The sequence below is a fragment of the Pecten maximus genome, chromosome 17 (genome assembly GCF_902652985.1).
Source record: "Pecten maximus chromosome 17, xPecMax1.1, whole genome shotgun sequence".
Taxonomy (NCBI): Eukaryota; Metazoa; Mollusca; class Bivalvia; order Pectinida; family Pectinidae; genus Pecten; species Pecten maximus.
Window position 1 is genome coordinate 27,314,978 of NC_047031.1, and position 19,750 is coordinate 27,334,727.

Genomic DNA, 19,750 nt, shown 5'->3' on the forward strand with positions numbered 1-19,750 from the left:
ATTTGGTTCAATGAGTATTCTGTCCCATTCATTATTTAAGAACCATCCAATCCCGTAACCGTGTCGATGATACGGTCTGAAGGATCGTTTATAACTTACCTTAACGGTGCCATGAACAAGTTGATACGGAACTTAAACATAGCTTGTAGAAATAATCACAGAATTCTAGGGGTGTGGATCAGCAGAATGAGGTGGGCTTGATATATTTTCAAATCCACATCACTTGTTTGTTTCATCGGAAATCTTTTCGGTTTTCATATTGTAGGAGTATATTTAACAGTGTCTGAGATTTATTTCGACATGGACGCATACATAATTCTGTTGTACTTTGCCTGTCCAGCTCGTGCACTTTTGACGTCCTCGTTTACACGTGTGTTTCACGTTCCCCTCTCCGACTACGTGGATAACGTTTTAGCCGTGGATAAGAGCTCGTCCAGTCCTATCGAGTGTGCCACTACGTGTGATGTCAACTGTTATTCTTTTACCCACGACGAGGAGACTAGGGAATGTAAGACGTATTCCAAGGAACTTTGTACTGATGTTGGTGTAAATCAGTCCTCAGTCATCCAGACGTTTGTAAGGAAGAGGAAAGATCACATACACGGTACGTGATAAACCAGAGATACAACCTCCCCTGTGTGTGTATGGTTTAGTTTCAAATTGAATATTGGTCCTATCTACAGCTATGCTAGTTTAAGGACTGCCTCTCCCAAGGGTCTATGGTTTGGTTGTGTATTGTTTAAGGTCTTATCAACAGTTTTGGTCATGCATGCGTTTTGGAAAGTGTGTATTTTAGATTTGTTTTTATCTGATGTCGACTTCTTCTTGCTACATCACTGAAGCTTTTCAGAATAATGTTAACTGATTTTAGTTACATTATCTTGTTAATAAATTCATTAAAAAAGGTAGACCACGAATGTAAAAAAAAAGGGGGGGGGGGGATTGTTAATTTGATATAGAATACAATATTTTCGGGACTCGAACTAGCGACACATATGGCCCTGCACATTATGACACCACGCCTCCGCAATATTGATTTTTAACAAAGAGAAGGATGGTGTGTTTTCCTCATAATTTCAAGTAAGAACAGAATCAATTTTGCCGAGCATGACTAAATAAGTGATAACTGTTCTGGTATAAAATCGACTTTCTTACAGTGAACACGTCGTACATCTTAGGTAAATCCTAATTACACGCATCATTTACCAACACCAGGTAGAAACTTATCTCACTCCTTATTATTTTCTTCTCAGTCTGGGTTCAGGGCTGATGACTCGATTACTCTCTATTACTAACGATATATATTCGGTGCTTGATAAAGGTAATTATTTTAGGTTAATCTTCTGTGATATCAGCTAGGCCTTCGACAGAGTATGGCATTCGAGACTATTTTTTAAATTACGACAATTGCGCATTGAAGGTAATTTACTCTCTTGGTTCAAAAGTTACTTAAGCAATAGAAGGCAAAGAATTACCATAGATAGCAAGACCTCTGTTTGAATGGATATAAAGGCTGGTGTTTCACAGGGGTCAATATTAGGTCCTCTCCTGCTTTTAATTTATATAAATGATATAGTCGATGGTATTAATTTTAAGATTTGCAGATGACACCTCCCTTTATGCCATCGTAGACCCTCGATCACTGCCTAGATGTGCAGACTTGCTAAATGATAATTTAAGGAAAATACATATCTGGTCTGATAATTAGTTGGTTAAATTTAATCCTGAAAAAAAGTCACACTTGATTAGTAGGCAACTAAACAAGCCCAACCATCCCTTCTATATATGAATGACATTCCGGTCACTGAGGTCAAACACCATAAACATATAGGAATCTTTTTCTCTGGTGATGGAACTTGGACTGAACAAGTAAATTTCATGATTAAAATAGCTTATGCCAAACTATCTAGAAAATTTAAATCTAATATTGATAGGAAATCGCTTCAAACGCTTTACTTTTCGTTCATTAGACCTATTTTAGAATACGAAGATATTGTCTGGGACAACTTAATCATTCATCTTGAAGCGGCGGGAATAATTACTGGGGAACAAAACTTACTACAAAATGTAGTCATGGAAATCTTTTTCTGGAAACTGGGTGGGATAGTCTAAAATTAAGACGCAACATAAAAAATTATCCAGATAAATAAAATGATATTTGTTTTTCACCTTCTTACATATATTACATATATCACATATATTATATTGGTGTGAGTCGTTCCTACGCTGACCACCTAAGTAATGTTTTTTGCAAAACTAATTTCTACAAAAGATCATTTCTCCCATCTTCCATTGACTTGTGGAACTCCCTTCCTTCCAATATAAAAAAATAACCCATCCATAAGTAACCTGAAAAAGTACTTACACAGACACTCCCGAACAGTCCCCCCCTTACTGTAAAAGTGGATATTTTCGCGTGTGAAAATTTTTGCTTAGCCAGCTTCCAAAGTGTTCGCGGTGTGGATATTTTCGCGCCGTCAAGATATTTTTGCGCTAACATGTATCTTTTATATTTAGTATTCTTATGTGTTAATATATTATGTGGAAATTTTTGCGGAGATTTACTGATAGTGAAATAAGCGAAAATTTCCACACCGCGAATATTTCCACTTTTACAGAAAACATCTTGACCAGATCCATCATGCCAGACTAAGGATGAGCTGCAGTATTTTAAATTCTCACCCTTTTAACCGTAATCTTGTAGACAGTCCCCAGTGGTCCTGTAGAGAGGCTGATGAAACAACTGACCACTTTCTTCCATATTATTCTAGTTAAAGTGATCTCAGACATACCTACTTCGTAAATTTACCCGAGGGCTACACTCTGGACATTCTTTTATACGGAGATCTCAACTTGTATATTACTGATAATGAATCCATTTTCCGCTGTGTACATACTTTCATTTCTCAAACTAAACGCTTTGAGTGACAATTATTTATTTTCTTACCCAAGTCCCTGGACGAGATACTGTTTATCTTGTCACAACGTAATTTCCCCACTTATGAAAGTCTCATTCTGTCTTCCTATTCTTCCCTCCTTCCTATCTTTCACATGTTGTCGGTTATGATTTAGTATGTATAGTTATAACATTCCATCTCTCTGACGCACTCTTTCTTCCCTCCCCTCCCTAATTTTCACATGATATCTGTCACTTATTTGTTATACTTAGTTTATAACATGCTCTCAAGTGTTTGTCATCAGCCTGTCTGCACTAAAGAGACAGATTTATAGAAGTATTCTTATACTTTTTTCTGCATTTTTAATATGTTGAAATGTATGACTTTGAATTTGAAATAAAATGTGGTTTAAACTAAACTAATCTATGCTTTGAGCATCGGCACAAGGAATAGAGAGCATAACATAATTAGGTTGTTTGTATATTTAGGCGTTTAACAATTAGTTTCCATGATTTCAGGAAAAGTATTAAAAGAATATAAACCAATCCATACTAAAAGTAACCACTAATTATCCTCAACGGGTTGGAGTTAAGCTTCGGGAACGCAAATACTTGTTTTTTTCACCGTTTGGTATGTAGGAAAGTTTGATGGTCGAGATTATTAACCCCTTTGGAATATTCTATTTCCTTGCTATATAATGAAGTCAGACGTGTTAATTCTCCGTTACCATCCAACCTATAGTGTCCTCATTTTGAAAATGTGACTTAACCCGGACTGTATTCTTTGTTGTGTTTCTGAGTATGCAACAAGACAAATATAAGTGATATCCATTGCTTACTTCATCAGAAGAAGTCGATTAAAGCAATATAGCCATTTTGTCACCTTTTGACCCCCTCAGTTGCCAGCCCCAGAACTGCATACTTTTGAATTCCCACGACCTAAGAATGTTTCTAGCAAAATATGAGTAATATCCATTGCTTAGGTCCACAGAAGTCGTTTATAGCGATTTAGCCAAATTACCCCATTTTGCCTCCTTCTGCCGTCGAGGGATTCAGACGCACCATCTAAAATGGTTTCCAGTCAAGATACCCAAATAAGATAAAGAACAATTTATGATGAGGGATGCATTCGGAGATATTGCCTAAATTATCATCTTTTTGGGGATATGTAACTTATTTTCGTTAATTGCCATGCATATCAAGCGTGCGTTTACTTCTTTCATTATAGACTGCAGCGAAGCTAACTCTGCCTACTGTTCCAATATCTACAGGGATGACCTTGACCCTGGGATACAGTTACGATGTGTACTGTGACGCGAACACAGACGACGGACCGTGGACCGTAAGGCTATAGTTTGGTTTAGTATTGTGTAACGCCCTACCAACAACTATGGTACTTCCCAGTGAATGTGATGCTTGGTTCCAGTGTATGTGTGTGTTTTGAAGGTTGTGGTATATTGGTGTTTTGGAAGGCTGTGGTATATTGTTTTTTTTTTCTGAGCGTCAAGCAGATTAGCAACTACCATTGTTTTAAAGGAATAGTATATCCCGACAAAAAGGGACAGAATCCAAAGGCTGATGACCAATAGTGGCCGTTACCTCAACAAAGTAACTGTTTTGTGTACGTGTATATATTTTGAAAAGAGTAAATCAGGCTTCATTTAAAAATGCAATCTCGATTTCCTGAATGAGGTCAGTGGTTTGTGTTTAATATTGTTGTTTTCCACTGTTTGTAAAACCATTCTTGTTGGAATGAAATAAATAATCCTTAATGTGCCCCACAAGCGCAGAGGTGAGCGACAGGTAGGGTGCAGGTCAGTGCCGATGACAGTATTGTGAAATGATAATGAAATGGTACAATTATGGGATACGTTGACAATCAGTGTTAAAACTTATCTATTTCGTTTTATTTTTTCATAAATTCTGCATGTATTCATTGACCTCCATCATATCAACACTGCTTCAGTAGATCATCTGATCAATATTATCCCCGGATTCAGAGCAAGTGAAAAATGTGTACGGGAATGTGATCTTGGTTATAGGTAATACATAACAGACAGGACGGACAGGTGGACTTCTACAGGAACTGGACTGACTACAAGAACGGTTTTGGAGACTTGAACGGAGACTTCTGGGCAGGTACAGTATGTATCCGGAACGTCACATTGACATTCAAATAAATCATTATCATAATTTGGGGTAGATTTTTACGCTTTTCCCCTTCTAGTCTCACTTTTTCGACTGTTTGTCAACCATACCTGGGGAACAGAACAGGATCTGTATTAACGTGAATAATTGTAGAAAACACGTGCTGAGAGGTTTGAAAGATCAAACATCATGTGTTTGGTCTCTTAATCAGACGTAATATTGAAGTTCTTATGCGTTCGCAAATGCAATGGATTCTGTAGGAACTAGGACGTAAAATTAAATTTTCTAATGAACAGGATAACTAATCTTATCTAAAAATGGGAACATGTATTGATTCCTCATATGGGTTCTTTTTCATTGTCTTTATTTGGTTTTACAACCTCCTCTTTGTGTTGAATTTTGTATAGTATAACGTCATAACAGCTATGGCAATTTAAAGACGGCCTCTTTTGTGTAAAAGGTGAATGGGTTTGTTGAATCCATCCTGTTTTGGCTTTTTACATGTAAATTATCATTTTACTCAGGGCTTGATATGATTCATCTTCTAACCCGGCAAGGATCCAGCCTCCGTATCGAGTTAGTCTCCTGGTATAACGACACAGCGTACGCCCAGTACTCATTCTTTATGATTGCGGACGAGTCTTCAAAATATCGACTGTCGGTATCGGGATTCTCGGGAAATGTTTCTTGTAAGTTTGAAGTAACATTTGGCGTTTTGCTATGAGTGTGCCACGGTAAGGCCATAATTAATTACTAGATTATCATATATTTCTTATTCAAAATCAATCTCATTTGAAAGTTTGGTTTGGTTTGGTTTATTTTGTTTAACGTCCTATTAACAGCTAAGGTCATTTAAGGACGGCCTCCCGTGCGTGCGACATGCATGCGTGTGGCGAGTGCGTATGTGTGCTTTGGGAGGCTGCGGTATGTTCGTGTTAAGTTTCCTTGTGATAGGCCGGAACTTTTGCCGATTTATAGTGCTACCTCACTGAAGCATACTGCCGAAGACACCCAGCAGCACACCACACCCGGTTACATTATACTGACAACGGGCGAACCAGTCGTCCCACTCCAAATATGCTGAGCGCTAAGCAGGAGTAGCAACTACCATTTTTAAAGACTCTGGTATGTCTCGGCTAGGGGACAGAACCCAAAGCCTTCCTCACAGCGGCGAACGCTCAACTAAAGGCCAAAAGTGAGGTATTGTCAAGGGAGACATTAGGAATGAGAAAGTTGTTCAGAAAGAAGAGAAAAGATAAGATCCCAAGTTTAGGTCGCCTCTTACGATCATGCAATGGGGGCAGCAGGTACTACCTGCAGGGCAGATCATTTGAAAGTATGCAATAAGTTATCAAAGCATGCGCAGCGCCTAAGTGTCTTAATTGTTATAATAATTCATTTTGACATTACCTTTGTTCCATGAAATACGCCCCAGTATTGGATTGGCTATCATGGAAACAATGCCATTTGAACATGCGTATAAAGGCATATTTTAAATTTGGAATGAGATATGGAAGTGTAGAATTGAACAAAAACCTTTCCCACAAAAACCGGTTTTAGGAGAAAATGTTCAATGGTAGCGTTTCTAGGTGATCTAACCAAAGGATGACCTATTACAATCACGATCAGTCGTCGTCATGGTGGCCGAATTGGGCGGGTTCAATTTACCGAGATAGAAAAAAATTTTCCTTTTCATTTTTCATATGTTGAAGGTTTTTAGATGCTTTACAAAAATTGTGACCCTGTTGTCTTACGTTACCCCGGGAAGCCAGTAATGTTTATATATGTAAAACAGTATTGATAGTATTAGAAATGATATAAGAAAATATCAATTTATGTCTCTGGATTTGTTTTGTTTTATCCATCTTACGTCATTTTAATATTTAAAGCAAAATTGGAAACTTTGACGAAAATCAGATGACCGTTAAAGGTTTTGGTTTTTAATTTCACAGTTTTGTTTTTAATGATTTTTTATTATTATTATTTATCTGATAATATAACTGGGATCATTAACTTGTTTTGTTTTGTCAGATGACGCGATGGCTTACCACAATGGGTTCAAGTTCTCCACTTACGACAATGACAACAGCAATATGGTAAATTGCGCTTCATGGGCTGTAGGAGGCTGGTGGTACAAGGGATGTTACGACTCCAATCTGAACGGACCTTACAGGGCCGATACTGGACTTGATATTTACAAATCGATGGCGTGGATTAGATTCTATGCGGGTCGGGAATATGTACCAATGATGAAAACAAGAATGCTGGTGAAGATGTCGGGTGTTTAAAGTCCCAAATGCACATTGTCTTTGGAGACATAGAGAAGAAAGCGATATGTCCGTAATAGGGAGTATTAAGTGTCTATGTTAACAGAGGGACAGAATTTGAGCAGGTTTGGCAAAAGACGTTTTTGTGCAAGACCTACTGACCGGCAAGCTTTTTGACTGAGTCTGTCAAAATTGACAACTCTGTCTGCATTGATACCTCTCATTAAAATACCTGCAGTATGATAGAATAAACACAATATCACTTGTAGAAACCGCAAGAAAATCAAAAAATTACGAATGATATACCTCAACCGGAAATGCGTGCATAGTATTCCGTTTCCGGTATTAGTGTAGTCTCGTTCAATCAGACTGTTGTTGACTGTTCATGCTACGCCACATCAAATGCGTCTGACTGAACGAGATTCAAAATAGCATGGTCACATGAACCATTCGATTCAACGAGCTGGTAAAAGGTTTGGTTTGATTTATTTTTGTTTAACATCCTATTTATAGTCAGGGTCATTTAAGGACGTGCCAGGAGGTGGAGGAAATCCTGAGTACCTGGCGAAAAACCACTGACCTACGGCCAGTGCCAGGCAACTGCCCCACATGAGTTTGTAATTCACAACCCAGAGGTGGAGGGCTAGTGATAAAGTGTCGTGACACCTTTACCTCCCGGCCACCGCAGTCCCTCTGAAAAACGACCACATCCAGTACTAACATTTGTATTCAAGAAGGCAAAGAGAAATGAATACCAAAAAGTACAATAGTACCGCGGAGCGGAATTGCTCTGGTTTGGGTTTATTTGTTTAACGTCCTATCAACAGCTGATTTCATTTAAGGACGGCCTCCCGTGCGTGCGACATGCATGCGTGTGGTGAGTGCGAGTGCGTATGTGTATGTATTTGGGAGGCTGCGGTATGTTCGTGTTAAGTCTCCTTGTGATAGGTCGGAACTTTTGCCGATTTATAATGCTACCTCACTGAAGCATACTGCCGAAGACACCTAGCAGGACACCCCATTCGGTCACCCCACCCGGTCACATTATACTGACAACGGGAGAACCAGTCGTCCCACTCCTAATATGCCGAGCGCTTAGCAGGAGTAGAAACTACCATTTTTAAAGACTCTGGTATGTCTCGGCCTGAAAACAGAACCCAAAGCATTCCTCACAGCGGCGAACGCTCAACTCAAGGATAAATGTGAGGCATTGTCCAGGGAGACATTTGGAAGGAGGAAGTTGTTAAGGAAGAAGAGAAAAGATAATATCCCAAATTAAGTCGCCTCTTACGATCATGCCGTGGGGCAGCTGGTGCAATTCTTACGCCCTACCTGCAGGGCTTTCGCAGAGGGGCTAGTAACGATATAAATGGGGAAAAATGAAAAATAAGAAAAAAACGTACGCAATACATACAACATAACACAAGGGAAGACACAGACAATCCTACCGGTTTTTTTTTTAATCTCTCGTCATTTTCTGATGCGTCGACCAATTTTACGCTGGTTTGCTCGAAATGTCAATAAATAGCTATATTTAACGCTTACCGACATAGATTGGCGATTGCGTCCAGTCTTTAGCTATCACAAGTCCTTAAAGCAGACGAATACAAGAGTCCGCCATTTCTTTACAACTAGTCTACGGCTTCTAATGGCGGTTTCCGGAAGTAGAGTGCAGGCGAGAAGTCTACTCGGAAACTTTTGTTAGGGGAATACCAATAACCAGGAGTGACTAAAGTAGTTTCTAAATAAGTAAACACATCTTGATATCAGGATCATAAAGCCTTCCAAGTTTTGTGGGGTCGTGGGATATACATCAAATACTGAAATTAACAAAAGATAATAACTTCAGCAACAACAGATTTATCGAAATATCGTCCATGGAAATACAACTCCATATTTGTATTATAAAGTCAGCCATGTTTCAAAGAAATCGGTTGAAAAATGTAGATCTCCGATTTAATTTATGCTGCTTTTAAAGGAAATCAATAATCGTCATTCATTGGACGTTACACTCACTAACGAATATCCCGACAACCTTTTTCCTCAGTCTACCACTCTTTTTCTCCTTTTTGCTTCATTCCAAAAACATAATCAGTATTCAAAGCTGTGCAGTTTTGGCGGCGATTGGATGCATGGGAAATGCCAATTAGATGACAAAGGGACGTTGGGATGGGATATTCTGAGCCAGCCACGAGGCACCGATAATGACTTGGTACAATGTTCGAATGAGCATTGGGATATCTCTCTTACCAATTTAGCTTTAAAGGGTCGATTAGACCTCTACTCTAAAAACCAATTTATCACTACATAATCACTTTTAATAGAAACCAATCAGCATAACAATTGCTTTGTTAAACAAATAAATAATACATTAATACAAATGAAATAAAATGTAATAAGCCTAGGAGTACTGTACTGAGAGAAGTGGGAGTGGTATGTCCGTGTATGTTACGGTCCTAGGGGAAATAACTCTATTCTAGATATTGTTGTTTATTTTGTTTTTGTTTGATAAGTTTTTACTTAATTCCTTATACGTTGGTCCGCTATGTGTTTTTTTGTGTCAGTTGGAGAAAAAAATAAAAGATGGATACGTTCATATGTTGATTGATTGTTGTAACTTTTCTCCGAGCTCTTTTTCCCCTGACATTCTCCAACTCACAACCCTCAACATGATGCCTCCGATTGGTCATTTGTGACCTTCAACAATTTCGGTTGGCAAACCCCTGACCTTTTACCACGGACTACTTTTACTACTCTCTCAAAGTACCACTTATTCTTTTTGTCGTCTGTCATTCAAAAGAACGTTGTATCGATTTACCGGGGTCAACTTTAACATAACTAGGTGGGAGGAGTTCCCCGTGGAAAGGTCGATTAATCTGGGATTTTAGTCGTAAGAAATAGAATTTGATGGTAAAATAGACTACCAACGGAAGCGAGATATTGCATTGATCATGGCAAACCAGATCTGACTCCCCAACAATACGCAGTGGACCCCGAAAGCCATGAACGAATCATCAAAACAAATAGATAATGTACGACAAAATGGTTAATTCCTGTCCCTAATCGCAATCATTTGAGTGAAACGATCGCGGCATATAACGTAAGCTTAGGCCACCAGCTTCTCTTTCCCTATTACAGTGGTACTTTGGTCGGTGTAATTCGGTACCAATATTTTACCAACAGTCAAAAGTAACACCAAATAAGCACTTTATCATTCCACTCACCTTTATCACAAATTCATATCCAATACACAAAAATATAATACTTCATGATGGAACACTTGTCTCGTGTCCGTAAACTGATAGCACACTGACAAACGTGAAATACACACATTGCCCAGCACTCCAGATCCGTAATATTTGTTGAAATGCACGGCGTCTTGAATGAATAAATCCCATGATGAACATTTAATATCACCATCAACAATAATAGCATACTCATTAAATGACGGTCTTATAATCAGATGTGACATTCGACTTCGCGGTGTTTATTAGCGGAGTCATTTAAACAAGTGTTTTATTAATAACACAAAAAACACACAATGATTGTCAAACTGATATTTAATTTTGTAAAAATTACATTATTTACAATAAAGTACAAATGATATTAGTTGTGCACCTAAAATAGATAAAATAGTTCCTTCGTCACGAACTATATTTTGTCGTGTAGTGATTTGGTTCACAGAATTGAGTTGCCACGTTGGGAAAACCTGAACTCGACAAGCTTACATTTGTAAGTAAAGAGGTTATAAACATGTTCCCCAACGAGTGACGTTTGTTGATCATGTTTATCTAAATCTCGTTATTTAATTTTCGCTAAAGCTCGTGCCTTGTCTGTTGGAAAATTAACTAATTCAAGTTACATAAACATGATAAATAACCATCACCTCTACATAGCAGCCTCCGAAAACACACAAATGCTCACCACACGCATACATGCAGGAACATAATATAATCACACAAGTACATAATATAATGACAAATTGGTTTGGTTTGGTTTATTTTGTTTTACGTCTTATTAACAGTTAAGGTCATTTAAGGACGGCCTCCCGTGCGTGCGACATGCATGCGTGTGGTGAGTGCGTATGTGTATGTATTTGGGAGGCTGCGGTATGTTCGTGTTAAGTCTCCTTGTGATAGGCCGGAACTTTTGCCGATTTATAGGGCTACCTCACTGAAGCATACTGCCGAAGACAACCAGCAGCACCCCCACCCGGTCACATTATACTGACAACGGGCTAACCAGTCGTCCCACTCCAAGTATGCTGAGCGCTTAGCAAGAGCAGCAACTACCATTTTTAATTTGAGAAAGGCACATAATATAATGATACAAGTACATAATATAATGACAAAGGCACATAATAAAATGAGAAAGGTACATAATATAATGACAAAGGCACATAATAAAATGAGAAAGGCACATAATATAATGACAAAGGCACCTAATATAATGAGAAAGGCACATAATATAATGACAAAGGCACATAATATAATGACAAAGGCACCTAATATAATGAGAAAGGCACATAATATAATGACAAAGGCACATAATATAATGACAAAGGCACCTAATATAATGAGAAAAGCACATAAGATAATGATACAAGCACATAATATAACGGACGTGTACCATATAAGACAGCTATGGCGTTCCATAACAAACAAGGGAGGCCATCTTCAGATACCAATATGTGTACCAAATATCTTCAATGCGAATCTTTCACAACATATCAATCAAACAATATTATCAAGTCTATGTACATAGCTGTATAACTATTGCTAAATGCATTTCCGTAAACATATTAATAAAAAGCTTACATCGGAGTGCGGCCGTATTGATGGTATAATTTACTCATATGATGCCAAATGCACTGTACCGCAAACTAACATAAGTTAAACACGACATTAATGAATTCGAACGCTGGGGCGAAATGTCCTTCGCAATCTAACCACACGTTACATAATTATATATAGAAAAGACTCTCCTGGTGCCGCACATATCTAACCCGACACAAAGCATAATGATCTATACCTGAATCAACCTGTCAGTACTCAGCTTAATTCCAGATCCGCAAAACAACCATAAAATACAATTTACCCCATGCACAGCGGCTGGCGACTGTCGGGGGATCACTAAAGGGAGTCAAAACCACACCGCAGTGCCAAAAGCAGAAAGCAGAACACCGAATACGGAGCGCTGTTCCAGGACAGTATACACTGTAGTTTCAATGCATTGTGGATAAAAGAATAAGTATGTCGGGGAAAGTTTCAAACAGTTTCGTTATTTTATCCTAACTCCAAAAGGCTGAAAACCTCCCGAGAAAAACAGAATTATCCATGGCTTTATTTGTCTATGTGATTCAGTTTACGGCTATGCTTCGCTAATCTTTGTTTAAATTACATGTATCCTTACCGACATATCAAAGTTAACACAGCCGGTCGCCCCGTCTGTCTGTTTCTGTTAAGGAACATGCCACTCTTTCTCTTTCAACCTCCCCTGTGCTTTAAAAGGGAGAGTAGAGATACAGGGAACAGCTTTTTTGACTGAACTAAGATGTAAAAGAGGGACTTGTCCTATACACGTGATATCGTCGAGAGTGCGTGCTGTTAAAGTAAAAAATGTAAACTGTATCTTTATATTAATCACGCTTGTTGGCCCGGATGGAAGTCTTACTCTGGGAGGAAACCGGAGTACCCAGGGAAAACCCACGTAGTCGGGCAGGTGACTCCATACCTTTTCACGTCCGATCGGAGAATCGAACCCCTGCCGCCTAGGTGAAAGACAAGTGTGTTACCCGACCACCCTGTTAATGTTAATGCTGTTAATGTAGACTGTTACCCTGTGCCGATGATATTACATTATTGTGATGAAGCGGTATATTAAGTTATTATTGATAAGGACAACCATAAAAATAATCGTAATCAATACAAATATTTCTCAATATTTCATATAAACATTTCGATCAAATGGTCAAGTTTTGCATCTCGTAACGCTGCTTCAAATTTATCTTTATTAACTGGTTTTTGCCTCAGCTTACCAAGCAATTCCCTATTTGCTGAAAAACTCTGTTGAATTAACAGAAATCGGTCGTGTTCATCTTCTGCTAAAATATCAGCTTCGTAAAGAAAATCGACCAACGGTACTACTACTAGCTGTTTCACAAGAGTGGTATAATTCTGCTTGATTTTCTCTTTTAGATAATGCTGAGTTGTAGCTTTCTGCTGTAGAGCAACACGGTAGTCATCATAGAAAAGCTCTGAATTGTCCGAAGCTGTTGATAAGTTTGGATACGTCATCTGATGCTGTATTGGTCTCGTTCTACCTTGCTGTCTGCTTACTAAAGCCCTTCTTTCTACCTCATCGCTGGCAGTCCTCATTGGAGGAGTGACCCGAATTCCCATTTGTGACCGCATAGATTCGAGACGACCGGTCGCTGGCGAGGTGTATTTAAAGTCTTTGATCTTTTCTATCGATAAATCTGATAGTTCTTTCGAATGTTGTTGCGTGTTCTGAAATTCATTCTTTTGTACTGAAGAAACATTATCATAACTGTTGTTTGTTTTATCCGGGTCATCTATTTCAGTGTGTGATGCTATAGGATCACAACACATATCCCTCTGCGTTCTCTCCGAGGCTAATTTAACATTATTAACTTGCCCAGACGATAGTATGATTGGAAATGACGTCCCTTGTTCTGCCTTCCTTTCATTATGGGTCCTGGTACGTTTCGGCTGGACTTCTGATTCCGCCAAAGGAGAGACGAACCTCCGTTTCGTTAATGGTGGAACTTCTGTCAGTACTTTTTCTTCTGTTTTTTTAACAGATCGGTCGTTGAATCTTGTTGCTTGCTGGACCCAAGCATCCAATCGTTCGTCTTTGGCAGTCGATGGATCTTTTTTACTGACAGTGTGTGGTTGTGTAAATAATGCATGTGATAGTCCTCTCGTAGATGAACCAGTCTTTTCTGTGGACGACGAATCATCCACTACGCCTTCTGCTAATTCCTTTCTAATCAGCGGAGTTGTTCCTGTTGGAGAGTGAAGCGATCGTTGCAAGCATGATGAAATGAACGTCATCTGATGTTGCAATTCTCTCGTTCTACCTGGCCGTCTGCTCACTAAAGCCCTTCTTTTTATATCATCGCTGACAGTCTTCATTGAAAGAGTGACCGGAATTCCCATTAGTGACCGTATAGATTCGAGACGATCGATCGCTGGCGAGGTGCGTTTTAATTCAGGGATCTTTACTATCGATAAATCTGATTGTTCTTTCGAATGTTGTTGCGTGTTCCGATATTCATTCTTTTGCACTGAAGAAACCATATTATACCTTTTGATTGTTTTATCCAGGTCATCTATTTCAGTGCGTGTTGATCTAGGATCACAATACGTATCCCTCTGAGTTCTCTCCGAGGCTATTTTCACATTATCTACTTGCTTAGTCGATGATATGAATGAAAATGGCGTCTCTTGTTCTGTCTTCCTTTCATTATGGGTCCTGGTACGTTTCGGCTGGACTTCTGATTCCGCCAAAGGAGAGACGAGCCTCCGTTTCGTTAATGGTAGAACTTCTGTCAGTACTTTTTCTTCTGTTTTTTTAACAGATCGGTCGTTGAATCTTGTTGTTTCCTGGACCCAAGCATCCAATCGTTCGTTGTCTTTCGCAGTCGATGGATCTTTTTTACTGTTAGTGTGTTGTTGTGTAAATAATGCATGTGATAGTCCTCTCGTAGATGAACCAGTCTTTTCTGTGGACGACGAATCATCCACTACGCCTTCTGCTAATTCCTTTCTAATCAGCGGAGTTGTTCCTGTTGGAGAGTGAAGCGATCGTTGCAAGCATGATGAAATAGCACATGTCGAATTCACGCTTGACATACTGGAACATTCTTCGTCGTCACTCCCAACGCCAGCATCATATTCGCATGCATCTATGACGTCTACGGTTACTCTGAGCATGTCAAGGACGAGAGTGATTCCGCCTGGTTGGGAAAGTTTTTCAGTCAATTGAGCTGATCCTGAGCCTGCAGAATCATGATGATATTTCACTTTTCCGCCATATTCAACTTTAATAGTTAATTCACCGTCGCATGTATTGAATTTTCCGGATTTCCTTTCAAACGACTGAATTGATGTGCATCTTTGCTGCTGTTGTATCTTTGAATCAGTCATGAACATATATTCGTTAAACGTTCTCAGAAGTTTTGCGTTTGAATGACTTGCAAGTAAAAATAATCCGTACTTTTTTATTCCTGACATACATGGCGTCAGCCTTAGAGTCACCGATACAGCTTTTTTCTCTGTTGGATTCAGTACAATACACGAAGTGGCTGCAGGATTCTGAATGTGTAATTTTGCAGTTGTCCTGGTATTATCAAGGAACTCTATGTTTTTGCCATGTGTTGTGTGGAACTGCATTGGTTTCATTGACTCCGTCTCCGAATCTGCAAGATAAACTCAGAAATCTTACGTTCGTTATAATACTGAATGTAAAATATTTTATCGTGTCACCGATATACATATATATGTATAATGCTGGGCTAATCATGTAACTCCAGTTACTCGACTGTCAACAAGTCATCCCTCAGGAATCCTGGCGTTCATTATTAAATTATCTTTATTAGTTCCATTTAAGACTTTCCTCTTAATCATTTGATAACAAGGGAAACCAGAACTTTTTTGAAGGGTTTTTGGGATCGTTAATAGGCCCCATTCCACAAAATATGGAATTTACTCCTGAAAAAGTCTTTCCCAATTCACCAGTTTTCTTCCCAAAATGAGACAAAAAGGTCCCTCCCCAAACCAGTGAGAAAAAGTCCCGGGAACCTACATATGTAGTCTGAGTAATGTTAAGCTTCAGTTTCTAGATGGCTGCATGTTATTTTCCCGAATAGACTCCTATTAAATGGTCACAATTAATATTATGACCAAAGGGGAACCTACATGTCAGGTGTGAGAAATATCCTTCCAATTAATTTTCAAGAAATATCGACAAGGATTGTTTACGGAGGGACGGACAATTGTCTTGACTTTTCGTTTAAGGTCATAAGGTCAATCGTGTTGAAATCTTATCAACATCTTCTTCACATTGTAAAACAAGCAACCTTGGTCATGATTTGGGTCAGTTGAATGATAGGATGAATATCTATCAAATTTGTCCAAATGAAACCATTGACCTATTTTAAAGCGATTAATTTGTTTTTCCTTAATGTCGTCTCAATAACTAAAATGCCCAGGTTCATATTAGGGCAGTAGTATGTTGGTAGTGATTGCTACCAAGATTGTTATAATGAATTATTTTGACATTCTTTCAATATCACAGGGTCAAATGTGTTAAAATATTTGAATATTTTCTTATTAATCAAGAAATTTAGTCGTGATTTTGAGCCAGTGCATGCTAAGTACATTGTAAATGGCTACAAAGTTCATTAAAATAAACAAACTTAAAATTATAAACAACCTTGAGCTACTATTCTCATAGGAATCAAATGGCCAAGAGAGACTGTTGCATTCACAGCAGGTGTGCGACTTGTTTGAAAACTCTTGATGCTAAAGGGCGCACTTGATTTACTGCTCGGATCACCACTCCGATCGTACTCCGATCAAAATTAAATTAAGTAGGTTGCACAATTCAGAACCGGAAGTAACATGGCTGACACGAAAGCGGTGGTCTCCTATCTCGTTGTTGATGAAATTTTAAATGATCAACAAGACAGGAGAAAGACGAAACAGAGCTTATGACCATCTTCATTCCAGGTATTGGTGCTGCAATGTGAGTCTCTGATTATTTTTAACGCCATTATTACTTATTACGCTTTGATTATTATATTTAAATGACTGTTGTCTGTGAACTTAGTTTTGGTTGACGAAATGGCTGTTCAATTTGTTTAACTCACTCTATCTTAACATAATTCGTGTTTTTGAACAGCACTTGCTTTGTCCTAACTGAATTTTCTTAGCTTTTTATCTTGATTCCGATAATTAAAAACTTCCCTTCTTTGAGACTTGTAAAAATCTGCCGAGATTTTACTGTGGAGTAACGTAATGACGTTACGCATTTCGGCCGTTTTTCTTACTTGTCTCAAAGAAGGAAAAAATCATTCGGAACAAAATCATGAATTTATGTTCAATTCCTATTCACAGCAAATTTAACTCGAACATTGTTCGTCTGTTACTATCATTCGCCACTTTGAATTGTTGGTTGCTCCACGTGCACCACCTCGCGAGAAAGGGCAGACTTGACAGTGATCGGAGCAGTGACCCAGGCACCTGGTATGAGATGTCAGTGATCAGTGTACTCCTGTAGCAAAATCAAGTGCGCTTTAAGACTACCGGTCGTCAGCATAATGGTACCAAGTGGAGTATCACGTCTATGTGACAATGTTTGGCATTTCGGTATGATGACACTACAAAATCTTCAGACGAAACGCACCAATAGACAGACTCATGTTTATGGTAATATTGTCACTGTCTAAAGTACATAAAGTGACAAAATAGGTGTGTGACATCACGTTAATAAGTTTTTGGGACGTTAAACACAAGACACCAAACCAGAGGATTTAAAAAATATCAACACAAAATACACATATAGTATACTTACGGAGCCTGACACACGCGTCCCCGAATTGGATGTATACAGCTACCCATACGTTCGTTCCCGGGGAAATGTTCTTTGTGTATGGAATATCTTCACATATGTATGTAAAGCTAGAGACAGTCTTCTCGAGATGAGCCGAACATTTCTTCTTGTACACGTCCAGTTGTGCGATTAAATCTATCTTTTTGTTCAGATGCAACTCTTTGATATTAGTGACGTCACTGGGATTTCCGTTGTAAAATCCTACATGAACAATCGAAGAGCCACGGACAGTTAACTTTACTCGTTTCCCTGTTTTTAATGGCAGCTGACTGAACACCATTCCTCCCGAATACAGATGTTTCCACGAAGCACTATTCCTCTCTCGGGTCAAAGACACATTTTCCCCGCTAACATCCGAAAACTTTATCGACAATGCCATGGTATTATGATAAAAACCTCGCCAGTTCGTGGTCTGAATTGGCAGGGAAATGTTGAATCTGGAACAGCAATAATAAATCGTTTGAAATAACAATGACAGACGCACAACATACATGTAGATGTTATTATGAAATTCATGATTTTTCTTAGTGAACTGCCTCGGCTAATTCCGACAAAGCTCTTTGATTCCGAGCCATGGCGGCATCGACTGAGAAAAATGCCTGTGTACGGGTTTTTAGTTCATGCTGTTGCATCGCGTCCCTCCGTCCGTCCGTTACCGTTTCCTTGCTATTAGCCTTAAATAACTACATGTTTTTTTTACCAAATTTTGTCATAAATATTCTTGGGTGAAACATGTTTTCCCGTCATTAGTGCCTCTGGTCCCCAAGCGGTCGGGGACGGGGCCATGTGGGTGAAATATTGGAAAGTCTTTGAAATAAAAAAAAAAAAAAGGGAAAAGAATTAGTATAAGCTTTTAGCTTGTTTTCCAATTCTATATGTATATATGATATGTATTGTGATGTGTGTACCTGAATGTTAATAAAACAAAATGTATACTAAATAAAATTTGGTCACGCGCATGCGTGTTTTCTGAACAATGTAACTCTGGTCCGCCAAGAGCAGGAGTCCAATAGGGGAAAATAGAGACAAGTCGTTTAAAACACTAGTAGTTAAGTATGTGTGGTTTTGTATTGCTTGACTTTAAGCAACAGTAGAACTGAATGGAATCAGGCCACTTTTCCTTAGAAGCAATCTAATTAAAATCTATATGGTCATTCTCACTATGTTATATGAACATCTAACAACATCCTACAAGGGGTCACGTTCTGATGACCTTTGAGATGTGTGTATTTCACTTTCAGGGCGAATTGTCCACTTGCCGATGTCATCGAGGCAAACCATTTCGTTTCAGTATTCATCTGAAGCAAACCATTTCGGTACAGCATGTACAATATATTTTGTGGGGCGAAATGACTTGAAATAAATTGACAGATTATGCAAATAATGAACTTTAGTCATGCCAATTCGGACATATAAAAATCACTTCCAAGATTCTGGAAGTAGTCGTTTGATTGGCCAATCCAAAAGGTCACCCGGACGTGACCCCTTATGGGATGTTGTTAGATGTTCATGTAACATAGTGATAATGCCCATCTATATTTTAATTAGATTGTCTTAGAACCATCCTTGGGGGAAATAGAACAGATTTTGCGTTATAATAGCGACTGTGGCACAACACTCAGAAGCATCCATTGAAAGGTTTGGGGGAGGGGTAAAAAAAGCATAACATGATGAGGACGACCTCACCCCACCGCCCACAAAAGGGAATAGATTTGAATTCGGGAAAAGGAGGTAGGTCCTTGAAGTGCTACCTGTCATATACATGTATATCCATGTATATGAGTGCCGTTGAGTCTTCTGC

At 38.8% G+C, this 19,750-nt stretch overlaps 2 protein-coding genes across 2 annotated transcripts; one reads left to right on the forward strand and one right to left on the reverse strand.

Annotated features, from left to right (window-relative positions):
- The first annotated feature begins 300 nt into the window (after positions 1-300).
- On the forward strand, positions 301-7,332 carry LOC117315271 (fibrinogen-like protein A). Its single transcript, XM_033869418.1, has 3 exons — positions 301-604; positions 5,569-5,733; positions 7,076-7,332. Exons 1-3 carry the CDS (start codon positions 301-303, stop codon positions 7,330-7,332), a joined length of 726 nt encoding a protein of 241 aa, XP_033725309.1.
- A 4,234-nt stretch (positions 7,333-11,566) lies between these two features.
- Positions 11,567-18,333, reverse strand: LOC117315786. Its single transcript, XM_033870149.1, has 2 exons — positions 17,911-18,333; positions 11,567-15,754 (listed from the first exon to the last, which is right to left on the reverse strand). Exons 1-2 carry the CDS (start codon positions 18,326-18,328, stop codon positions 13,257-13,259), a joined length of 2,916 nt encoding a protein of 971 aa, XP_033726040.1. The 5' UTR covers positions 18,329-18,333; the 3' UTR covers positions 11,567-13,256.
- Between the last annotated feature and the right edge of the window lie 1,417 nt (positions 18,334-19,750).

What these genes read in the sequence shown, in the direction of transcription:
- LOC117315271 (XM_033869418.1), top strand. Translation starts at nt 301, where the DNA reads ATGGACGCATACATAATTCTGTTGTACTTTGCCTGTCCAGCTCGTGCA. An exon ending in GAGGAAAGATCACATACACG is followed by an intron (nt 605 to 5,568) that starts GTACGTGATAAA and finishes CATTTTACTCAG; the next exon opens with GGCTTGATATGATTCATCTT. An exon ending in ATTCTCGGGAAATGTTTCTT is followed by an intron (nt 5,734 to 7,075) that starts GTAAGTTTGAAG and finishes TTGTTTTGTCAG; the next exon opens with ATGACGCGATGGCTTACCAC.
- LOC117315786 (XM_033870149.1), bottom strand. Translation starts at nt 18,328, where the DNA reads ATGGCATTGTCGATAAAGTTTTCGGATGTTAGCGGGGAAAATGTGTCT. An exon ending in GGACGCGTGTGTCAGGCTCC is followed by an intron (nt 15,755 to 17,910) that starts GTAAGTATACTA and finishes TTTATCTTGCAG; the next exon opens with ATTCGGAGACGGAGTCAATG.